This window comes from Nomascus leucogenys, chromosome 2 (genome assembly GCF_006542625.1).
Source record: "Nomascus leucogenys isolate Asia chromosome 2, Asia_NLE_v1, whole genome shotgun sequence".
Taxonomy (NCBI): Eukaryota; Metazoa; Chordata; class Mammalia; order Primates; family Hylobatidae; genus Nomascus; species Nomascus leucogenys.
In genome coordinates, this window is record NC_044382.1 from 43,104,596 (window position 1) to 43,116,160 (window position 11,565).

The window sequence follows — 11,565 nt, forward strand, 5'->3', positions numbered from 1 at the left end:
ATGCCCATCTGCTCAGAGGCCCTCGGCTTGGGCTCACTAGACAGTCTGTGCCCCGAAGGTGTGTCAGGGGCCAAGCCCCCTCCCTCACCCAGTTGGGCAGCATCCCCCACAGAACTGCTGGCAGCAGGGGCCTCATGCTCTCCTGTACCATGGCTCCAGAAGAACTCACACAAACAAGGGCTCAGCTCTGCTTGCACAGTGGCTGCCTTCTGCAAACCAGAGATCTGCATACACAGACTGAGGAGTGTAACTGAGGACAAAACACTGGGACATCTGATCTCTGGTCCAGCCCAAGAAGCTGGGGAACGCTGGTCCATATTTCTAGAGCCAACTACTTTTTCCTGTGAAAACTCAGTGCCCACGATCGCTGGTGTTGTTAGATCCCAGTTAATCAATCAACATATTCTTGAAACAAACATGTTAGAAATAAAATCGTTAATAAAAAATAATACTTTACATGCTTTAGGAAAGCTTGGTATTTAAGAAATTCCTTTGCAGCATAAAATATATTATTTTGGAAAGCAATTGGCAATTTCTATGAAAAGTCTTAAAATGGGCATGTGCCATGGCCCCATGATTCTATTTCTGAGGCCTGATCCAATGTATTAAAACCTACCCCAAAATGGAGCTACAAGAATATTTGTCAAACAGCATTGGTTGTAAGAGGGTAAGGCTGAAAACAATCCAAATGTCCAGCAAGGAGTAGTCAAATTTATTCTGGTACATCTGTATGATGCAATACTCTGCATCTAAAATCATGATAACCGCAATGGTCAGCACATATCAAACACTTACTCTGTGCTGGGGACCACATTAAAAGCATTACATGCATGATCTCATTTAATTCTGCCTATGCTGTACATATTATTATCATCTCCATCTCATAGATGAGGAAACCAATACCAAATAGAGTTAAGGTATTTGCCCAAAGTCACACAGCTAGTACCTAGGACGCATACTCAGGCAGTTTGACTCCAGACACCAACCTCTTAGCCATTATACTACCCAGCCTCAGATGAAACCATTAAGGGAGGTGTTGTTGTAGCAAGGCTAGCCACATGCAGCAATGTGCACAATATGCTAACAGGTATAGCAAGCAGGTTATTAAAGACTACATGCAGCCTGATCCCATGTGTACATGTGCACGCAAAGCAAAGAGAGGATGCTTTGGGAAGATTTCACCCAAGATTCTACTTGCGTGAAAATGCTTGTTTTCTTCTGCTTGTGTTTTCTGATTTTTCTGGGCAAACGTGCTGTTTCTATATTAAGAAAAATTATTTTTAGAGTTAAAAACTAACATAAATGCCAAAAGTCACTCCCTCATACTCATCTCATGCATAAATGCAGATGTCCAGCTATTGGCTTTGCTTTAGGTATAGGCACAACAGCACGCATAGGCGCTGCTTGCTTTTCATGGCTCAGCTTCTTGTTGAAGCAGCAAGGGCTCTCCAGTTGGGAAGAGACGACACAGATTCTTCCCATTGCACCCTTCAGCAGACTGTCCCCCATCCTCCAGAAGCCCTCTGGGTATTTTTGCCTCCAGGGAGCTGCCAGGCTGATGGCATAGAGCTCGGTGAGCTCTATCCTGAGAGCCAAGCCCAGGGACCCCAAGAGCTTGAGATGATCCACCTCCTGTCTCTGGGTCTCTCAAGGCAGCAAGAAGTGAAGGGCAGACAGGCCTCAATGCAACATAGTGGTCCAGAGACAGGAGTCCCAGTTCTGCAGCCATATATACTGAGGACCCTCCTGGCCTAGTCACCTGCTTCCTGGCTCTGTGAACTTGGACAAGTTATTTCTTCTCTCAGAGCATGTTTCCACACCTGTCAAATAAAGAAATTAAAAGTACCAACTTGGAAGAAAAGTACCAATTTGTAAGAATCAAAGTAATAGATAAATTAGATATAAAATGATGGTGCCAATAAGTAACATTTCCCGGGTACTGACAACATGTATGATTTCTATAGTTCTCACAGCCACCCTATCAGAAACACTGTGACGATCTGCACTTTACAGATGATGAAACAAAAGCTGAGAGCGGTAAAGTCACTTGTGCTGGAAAGTAGTGAGGAGGGAATTTCTGCCACCATGGCTGGGCTCACACCACTACACCTCGCATTCTGGCACAATGTCTAGAACATGGGAAGGCCTTCATCCAGATGGTTACCATTGTCTTCGCTCTCTGCTAGGGCTCTCTACCTGGCTTTGGAGAGTAGTGTGAGGGTGAGGACTCCTCCTGGTTCTCCCCACCACCCAGACACTCACACAGCCACCAGGCCACTAACCCACTTGAAGGAGCTTTCCTTTGGGAGTCACCAAAACTCCCTCCCCAATACCTGTCCCCACCCCCGCACACACACACATACCCTCTTTGAGTCAGTTTCAGTGACCACAGTCAATGACTTTGCTGCTGGACAATCTATGACAAGCCCCTGTCCAGAATGGGCCTTGTGTTCTGGCCCAGCAGGGGCCCTGGGGGGTCAGGCCTGCAGGCACTCACACTTGGCACCTGCTCCAAAACCTTTTCAGGTCTTTGAGGATCTGGGCCCTGGGCCTGGGTCTCCCGGCGGCTCAGAAAAGCTGGCCTGCCCGGCCAGAGAGGGAACCACGCGATTCAGAAAAGCAGTGCCCTTCAGCAGCCTCTCCACCGTCTGGGCTCCCCAAAGGCAGAGCGGGACGCTGGAAATGTGTGCACGCTGTGGTATGGGTGTGCAAGTGTGCGAAGGAGGCGTGTTGTGTGAGCGAGAGGGTAGCGGATGTGTGTGTGCGTGTGCGCGCGTGGCTCCGGGTGTGCGCCGCTGCGATAGCGGGTCCTTTCCTGGGGCGGGCGACGGGCGGGCTGGGAAGGTCTCCTCCTCTCACCACATTGAGAAATCTCAGTGAGTCACCGAGTGGTTCTGCATATTAATGAGCTCGCTCGCTGCGAGGGCAGGAGCGGATTTAAAAGAGGCCAGGGCGGGCGGAGGGAGGCTGTGGAGAGAGCGCGGAGACAAGCGCAGAGCGCAGCGCACGGCGACAGACAGCCCTGGGCATCCACCGACGGCGCATCCGGAGCCAGCCGAGCCGGAAGGCGCGCCCCGGGCAGAGAAAGCCGAGCAGAGCCGGGTGGCGTCTCAGGGCCGCCGCTCCGACGGGCCAGCGCCCTCCCCATGTCCCTGCTCCCGCGCCGCGCCCCTCCGGTCGGCATGAGGCTCCTGGCGGCCGCGCTGCTCCTGCTGCTGCTGGCGCTGTACACCGCGCGCGTGGACGGTGAGTGCGGGGAGCTCCCCTTGTCGCCGTCTCGTCTTGTCCTGTCCTGGGGAACCCAAGCTCCAATTTCTAGGCATCCCGGGATCCCGCGGGGGTGGTCTGGGTGGGCACCAAGGTGGTCGAGGGGCAGGAGACCGCCTAGCAACTAAGCCGTTGCCCCGCGTTTGCTCGCAGGGTCCAAATGCAAGTGCTCCCGGAAGGGACCCAAGATCCGCTACAGCGACGTGAAGAAGCTGGAAATGAAGCCAAAGTACCCGCACTGCGAGGAGAAGATGGTTATGTGAGTTCTCGCTCCTCACCTTGAGGGGGTGCGCACTGCTGTCAACCCGATGCCAGGGCACAGCCTGGGCCTGGTCGGGCTAAAAAACATTTCTCTCTGACTTTGTCAAGGCCCTGGAAAAGCCTTTGTAATTGCCCAGCGAGTCCTTAGGACGCTGGCGAGACACTCTGGAAGACAGTCGGGAAAGGGGGTCACTGTCCCGCTCCGGAACAGCGCCTCCAGGTTCACCCTTGCTAGGATTCAAATGAGTAGTCTCCCTATTTGTACCATGGGCCACCCACTCTGCTAGGGCCATCAAGGGTTAAAGGGCTCCCTTGTGCCAACTCAGAAAACCTAGACTGAAATCACTTAAAACACACTCACACCCAAACTGTGAGGCGTGCTGCCTTCCTGTCACTGGACAGAGGACTAATGCAAACACTATCTTAAGTCCTGACTCCCTTCAGAGCCTTGTTCCAGTCAGAGACAAGTGGACCGCAAGTTTTTGGCTCCTAGAGATTTCATTTTGAGAACGCTCCACGAGCTTCCCTCACCGGCTGTACTCCTTATGGGTCCCCGATACGGAGCAGTACTGCAGAAAGTGCTCTGCTGGGGTTAATGTGCCACATGGCTGGAGCCCTGCTTGGTGGGGATGTGGGGAATGTTGGAAAAACTGGGGCAGAGTGAGAGAACACTTAGTTTCTTGCTCCTCCGCCTTCCCAATTAACCACTTGAGGCCAGCACCGCTGCCTCCTCATCAATATGCTCTTGGCCAGGAAGGGAGCCCTTGGCAAAGCAGCTACCAAATATTTGCCACAGACCATTGGCCCCTCTTCCCCTCCCCCAGAAACAGGACGCACTTTATTCTCAGTCTGGGCAAGTGCCCTCCTCCAGCTGGCCCCTACCGGCCCAAAGGCCTTCACACAGTGTCTGCAAAAGCAGTGCACACCCCCACCCAGCACCCCCCATCCCCGTCTAGGGGCTACACAGTCAGGCTGAAATTAGGGGAATTCAGAAATCCACTGGAACTGAGCTGACCCCACTGCCTTCCTTCACAGACACCTAAATTAACCCCCTTGTCCCTACCCCTTGCCTTGCAGACCAAATTCAAAGAAAATACCCAAAAATCCTTTTGGGTAGGGGCCAAGTGTCAAATGAGCTGGGAAAGGAGCTCCAAGCTCCTCAGGGCTTCCAGTTTGGGGGCTAAGAATGACAGGGGAATTCCAAGTTAAATCTCACTCGTCTAAGAGCTGAAAACCACTCCATTAACCAAGCAAGTTTCTGAGACCTTGCAGGGGAAGAAAGCAGGGTAAAGGATGCAGTGATACCTAAAAAGGACAGAGCCGTCAGTAAATAGGCTTGCTCTTTTCCTGGCTAAACTTTTCCACATATAGAGAAAAACTATAGCTAGGCAACTGTGAGAAAGGCTTTATGGAGCATTGTAGAAACTTGCAGGGGCCTCAGGAGATCAGCACACAATTCAATCACCCTCTACTAAACCTCCACCCCACCCCCTAGAGCCTCCCACTCCATCCCTGAGGGCTGGGGGCTCCTCTCCCTCTCCACAATCCTAAAACTCTCCAAATCAGATGAGGGGCCAGCACTTTTGCAAAGCAGGTTTTCAGCCACAAAGCCTGAACAAAAGCAAATTTTCCAGCTCACGCTGAGTCACCCAGAAATCTCTGCTGTGGCTGGGGGTGGGGGCAGGAGTAGGGGCTGGGGGAGAGGTCCGCTTTGCAAGTGGGAGTCCTTGCACCCAGAAGGATCCAGGAGAGTCCAAATTCTAGAAAGAGCAATTTGTGTCATAGGTCCATGGAGCTCTCACCAAAACCCTTACACCCCCCCCCAAAACTGTGGAGGAGAGGGTCACAGGACTCAGAATTTCTGATAGTTGCTGAAGTCACAAATCCCCATGTCTGCACTCCACAACCGATTTTCATAATCCCAGTATTATGACATGGCATTTGAGCACTGTAGTGAGAGGGCTGAGTGTCCCTTCCTGCTCTACCTGACCTTCAGGATTTGGGATGCACAGCCTGCACGCTGACCTAACTGAGAAAAGGGTTTTTATCAGGCATTGCCACGTCCTTTCCTTCAGAATGCTAAAGCAGCCTTGTAGGCAGAAAGAGAAAAGCATTTGCTAAATTCCTGCAGGGTGACTGGGCACAGTGGGGGAGAGAGACAACCAGAGTTCACTCTGAAGCCTGGCCCGTGCTCAAGGCTAGAGGAATGACCCGGGTCACAGAGGAGTCCAGTCAAGGCAGGCACCATCACCTGGCATCAGCAGGAAGACCCACCCCCTGCCCCAAGGAGCTTAGGCCCTAGCGGGGACCCCAGAAACCAAGAGCACGGAGAAGGGAAGAGAACAGGTTGCCCAGGAACATTATGCCCCCATTCTGGTGGCAAGATCCGATTTTCTTTCCCCATCAATTGGAAGACTGAAGTAATGGGAATCCTATCCCTTCTAGAACTTAGCCCATATAAGCTCTGACATTTTCCATTTGGTAACAGTGGGGAACTAGCTGACCTCTGTCCCTCTCTTCTCACTCTTTCCACTCTCACTTCCAGTCTCCCCTCTTTGCCCTCCAAGCCCATTCCAGCACCCCAGTCTACCATCATGGCTTGCATGGCTGTGACCCCTCAAGAAGTGGCATCCTCACCTCTCACCTTGCACTTTTCCAAATACCCTAGGTGGTCCCTTATTCCCCCCAACTCCTGTCATGCCTGTGGCCTAGAGGGGCTCAGAAGTTCTGAGCAGCAGGCTTGTCTCACCCTTCAGGCTGGAGCCCCCACAGCAAGGCTACTCTTTCCCCTTGGCCACTTCATCTTCCATGACCAATGACTAGTAACAGTAACTATTAATTTTGCATCTACCAGGTCCTGGGTACTTCGTAAAGATTGTATCTTTTAATCATCCCAATAACCCTGTGAGATAGTCCTATTATTGTACCCATTTTACAGATGGCCAAACTGGATTCAGAGAGGTTACCCAAGGTCCCACAGCCAAACTTGAGATTCAGTCCCAGGCCCCTACAGTCTGCACAACACCTGCTTCTCTACCCACATGGCTAGGCTTCTGCTGGGTGTTGGGACATTGGCTGATAGAGGCCTGAGATCTTCAGGCTGTGCAGAAGAGAGGTCTTACTCTTCTGCTTAGGGGTGAGATACCTGGAACCTCACACAAGGCCAACGGGACTTTGCCTCAGGATCAGGAGATGCCCAGCCCTGGGACAATCTGTGGTGGGTCAGAGGGAACTGGGGTTGAGGAGACAGAAACTAGAATGTCTGCAGGGCATGTCTGAGCCTTGCCATGAGCTCCTCAAATCCAAGGACAGAGGTTTTGGCATGTGCACCTTGCTGGCATTAGCTTTCTCCACCTCCTGATCCCAGGCTCAGAGGGGCTGGGAGTCCTCTGACCTTTGTTCCCCAAAAGAGGCCTGAGCCCTGGAGACAACACACTGCATGAGGTTGGGGGTGGGAGAGACCATCCCAGACTCTCAGGACTCCCAGGGAAAAAGTGAGGGCTGTTCACTACATACAGGGTTAGGCCCTAATATGGAGTCAGAGAATAAGGGGACAACCAGAACCTTCCAAAGAGCCAGCCTGGAAGTGAGCACATAAGTAGGCTCCCTTGAGAGGAGGCAGGAAGCCACAGTCTCTCAGGGCCCTGACTTAGCCCAGGGCTACTCACAGGCCACACAAGAGGCGACATGATATTCAGGCTCCTCAACCCTCCACCTCATCCTGCTCCGTTTCAGCATCACCACCAAGAGCGTGTCGAGGTACCGAGGTCAGGAGCACTGCCTGCACCCCAAGCTGCAGAGCACCAAGCGCTTCATCAAGTGGTACAACGCCTGGAACGAGAAGCGCAGGTACGCCCTGCCTCTACTCACCTTCCTTCCCACCAGACCCAGCTGTGGCTCTCAGGATGGGAAGGGACCCCCCCCACCAGGTCATCTAGTCCCATCTAATATGTGAACACCCACCACAACATCCACAGCAAACACATACTCAGACAATGCTTACATACCCCCAGGGACAAGGAACTCACCACTTACCAAAGCTAGCTATCCATCTCTTGTCCATTTGCAAGCATGGCAGGTTTGTCATTTTGTAAACTAAAGTCTGTTTCCCTCTAATATTCGCATTATAATCTTAATTCCTCTTTTAAGTTACATAAGTTGTTAAATGGCAGGGTGAGCACTGGCATGGCTGCCAGGGGGAGCTCTGAGGACTTCAGCGGGGTGAAATGTGACCACTTAGGTGACTGTGTATGTTGGCTATAAAACTGTGCTATAAAACCATGAGGTGCTGAGGATGATCCTTGCCAGAAACATGTTTTCTTCTCCAAGATGCCCCACTCCCTCTGCTGCCCAGAAACCTGATAAACTCCTTCCTTCGCAGGTGCTGGAAGGCACCACAGGTTTGGCTCTTTAAAATCAGAGCCACTGTTAACCAAGGCGGGCAGCAGTGTTAAGACCACCAGCACCCTGAACCAGCCCTATATTTACTGGGCACTGTTTCCTTAAAATCAGAAGGTGGCTTCCCATCTCTGGTCTCCTGGGGTCTTATGTCTGTCCTCGGAGGGAGAATCCAGTTCCTAACTCCCCTGTACCATGCGAAGGTAGCCTGTCCTGTCTCACTCCTCAAATACACAGAGTCTGTTTACACATTTGCCTGCATAGCATGATCAGGAAGCACACACACACACACACACACACACACACACACACACACGCATGCATGCACACACCATGCAGGTGACTTCCCCAGGAGCTAGTGCCAGCACCCCCTGCTGCAGAGGGGGAAATCAAGCCTAAATGGGAGAGAGGGGTGACTTGCCTAGGAGGACAGGGCAAAGCCAGGAGAGCAAACCAGGCCTCCTGGTGCCACCCCACGAGCTGCCCTCACAGGGTGTAAGGTACAGCCATAGTGGGTGCCTGCATTGCCCTCCCCTCACCTGGCCCAGCCGTGCTACCCCAAGCTCAGCCCTGTGACCAGCTCTCTCGGAGCTGACACTCAGGCTCAACCCCTATACCTGAGCCTTTTTTGCTGCCTCCAAAACAGCCTCATCTGCAGTTGCTTGAAATAGAAAGTGATGAGAGCGAGAAATTATTTTCTATAAATCTGATGGGAATGAAGCCCTCTTTCTGGTCAAGCCAGGCAGCTCATGTGGCAAAGGCCAGAACTGCGCAGTCCACTCTCTGTCACCCTTCAGGCCGTATATCATCAAAACTGGCAGAAGGCTAATCCCATGGGCAGGTTATGGAAGAGGCTGAGGGCATCTTGATCTGACTGCTGGGGGATACTCAAACCTTTAGCTCACCTTGCTCCTCCCCTCCACCTGAGCTGCAGCCTAGAAAAGGAGGCACCCACAGGTCTAAACATGGCCCTGCTTTTTTTTTCCTGAAAATTCCAATAACAAAAGCAACGAGAGCCTCTCAGCTACCAGGACTTCTCTCACTTTGCTATAAAATTAGTTCACCCCTCTTTCTTGGAGTGTTGAGGTCCCTGCCCTCCCCACCTCCCTCCCCTGAAACAAGTTGAAAATATCTTAATGAATGTAGAACGGTGATAAAGGAAGTGTTTGAAGTCCTCTTTGTACAGAGAGAGAGAGAGAGAGAATGCCAAAGCTAGGTTGGAGGAAGTAGAAGGGTATACGGTGGGCTCAGGCCCATGGGGGCCACACAGAGGAGCTCACTTCAGAGACCAGAGCTTCCAGGGAGCTTCCGGCTACCACAGGAAGCAGCCTAGTCAGGCATTTTGTTTCAGTGCATAATTCGGTGGTCTTACTCAGAAATCAAGAACGAGACAGAGAAGTGATAGGCTAAGTGTAACGTATGGCCCCAGGGCAGCCATGGGGCAGAACTAGAAGAAAGCAAAATATCTAACTGGGGACAGCTTGAGAGGTGAGGGGAAGGTGGGGTTGGGAACCAGTAGAGATGAGGCAATGCAGCCAAGAGCAGGGACTGAGGGGCACAGGCCTCCTGCACCACTGCCCCACCCCACCAACCACTTCTTCTGTCTCCAGGAAGCAGCTTCTAGAGCTAGCATTCTTCTGGAGGACATGCATTATTTGGGCAAAATACAAAGAAATATACAAGCCTAAGTCAAGGGAGAGAATGCCTCCCACCCTTGCTATTTTCTCTAAATAGAAAGGCTGAGTACAGACGCGGAAAGAAACAAGGAGGTGCGGCAGCAGCCCGCCATGCTAGAGAAAGACTACATTCCTGCCACTAACAGTCAGTGGCCACTGGTCAAATCTTAAGTCTGTGGTGCCTCAGTTTCCTCATATGCAAAGCGGGTTTGTTCCATAGGCCTCTGAGGACAAAATGAGATTGCAGAGGTGAGACTGCAGATGGTTAGAAAGGACAAAGCCACACTAGTGTGAGTTTTCAGGGTCCCCTGGGACCACATCCTCAGAAGGATCCCTCCCACTTCTCCCTGGGGGTTCCTGCAGTTCTGAGACAGGGGCATTCCCTGCAGACCAGAAGTGAATGAAGCCGCTTAGCCAGCAGCTTGTGAACTGCCTGCCTCATGTCCTGTCCTGAGCCACTTACATGTGTGTTTTTTCTCCCCAGGGTCTACGAAGAATAGGGTGAAAAACCTCAGATGGGAAAACTCCAAACCAGTTGGGAGACTTGTGCAAAGGACTTTGCAGATTAAAAAAAAAAAAAAAAAAAAAAAAAAAGCCTTTCTTTCTCACAGGCATAAGACACAAATTATATATTGTTATGAAGCACTTTTTACCAACGGTCAGTTTTTACATTTTATAGCTGTGTGCGAAAGGCTTCCAGATGTGAGACCCATCTCTCTTGTGCTCCAGACTTCACCACAGGCTGCTTTTTATCGAAAAGGGGAAAACTCATGCCTTTCCTTTTTAAAAAATGCTTTTTTGTATTTGTCCATACGTCACTATACATCTGAGCTTTATAAGCGCCCGGGAGGAACAATGAGCTTGGTGGACACATTTCATTGCAGTGTTGCTCCGTTCCTAGCTTGGGAAGCTTCCGCTCAGAGATCCTGGTGCCTCGGCACAGCTGCCACGTGGGCTTATGGCCGGTCATAGCCTCAGTGTGACTCCGCAGTGGCCCCTGTAGCCAGGCAAGCAGGAGCAGGTCTCTCTGCATCTGTTCTTTGAGGAACTCAAGTTTGGTTGCCAGAAAAATGTGCTTCATTCCCCCCTGGTTAATTTTTACACACCCTAGGAAACATTTCCAAGATCCTGTGATGGCGAGACAAATGATCCTTAAAGAAGGTGTGGGGTCTTTCCCAACCTGAGGGTTTCTGAAAGGTTCACAGGTTCAATATTTAATGCTTCAGAAGCACGTGAGGTTCCCAATACTGTCAGCAAAAACCTTAGGAGAAAACTTAAAAATATATGAATACATGCGCAATACACAGCTACAGACACACATTCTGTTGACAAGGGAAAGCCTTCAAAGCATGTTTCTTTCCCTCACCACAACGGAACATGCAGTACTAAAGCAATATATTTGTGATTCCCCATGTAATTCTTCAATGTTAAACAGTGCAGTCCTCTTTTGAAAGCTAAGATGACCATGCACCCTTTCCTCTGTACATATACCCTTAAGAACGCCCCCTCCACACACTGCCCCCCAGTATATGCCACATTGTACTGCTGTGTTATATGCTATGTACATGTCAGAAACCATTAGCATTGCATGCAGGTTTCATATTCTTTCTAAGATGGAAAGTAATAAAATATATTTGAAATGAACCAAAATTCTAGACTGCTGCCTTTTTTCTATTTAATTAAGCTAGGATGACAATAAAATGTTTACCATGTCCTGAAAAAATAAGGACAAATATGCTGGGAAAGAAAACTGGTATTTCCCAAATACCTGTCAACACCATCACCTCTGTGGAATGTGTGGAGCTGTCATTACAGTCGGGAAGCCAATAAGCCAGGCCTTGAGGCTAAGGCTCCTTCCCCGATGATTCCTACCCCTGCAGCAGGTTTATCAGAGCGGGCAGGTTGGATGGAGCACAGGGAACTAGAGGGTCACGATCCCAGCCTCCTCCACGCAAGACCACGC

The 11,565-nt window shown here is 50.8% G+C and overlaps 1 protein-coding gene across 1 annotated transcript; it reads left to right on the forward strand.

The window, feature by feature from the left end:
• Positions 1–2,759: 2,759 nt before the first annotated feature.
• CXCL14 (C-X-C motif chemokine ligand 14) lies at positions 2,760–11,252 on the forward strand. Its single transcript, XM_003266407.4, has 4 exons — positions 2,760–3,246; positions 3,421–3,526; positions 7,264–7,377; positions 10,087–11,252. Exons 1-4 carry the CDS (start codon positions 3,147–3,149, stop codon positions 10,100–10,102), a joined length of 336 nt encoding a protein of 111 aa, XP_003266455.1. The 5' UTR covers positions 2,760–3,146; the 3' UTR covers positions 10,103–11,252.
• Positions 11,253–11,565: the final 313 nt, after the last annotated feature.

What these genes read in the sequence shown, in the direction of transcription:
- CXCL14 (XM_003266407.4), top strand. Translation starts at nt 3,147, where the DNA reads ATGTCCCTGCTCCCGCGCCGCGCCCCTCCGGTCGGCATGAGGCTCCTG. An exon ending in GTACACCGCGCGCGTGGACG is followed by an intron (nt 3,247 to 3,420) that starts GTGAGTGCGGGG and finishes GTTTGCTCGCAG; the next exon opens with GGTCCAAATGCAAGTGCTCC. An exon ending in TGCGAGGAGAAGATGGTTAT is followed by an intron (nt 3,527 to 7,263) that starts GTGAGTTCTCGC and finishes GCTCCGTTTCAG; the next exon opens with CATCACCACCAAGAGCGTGT.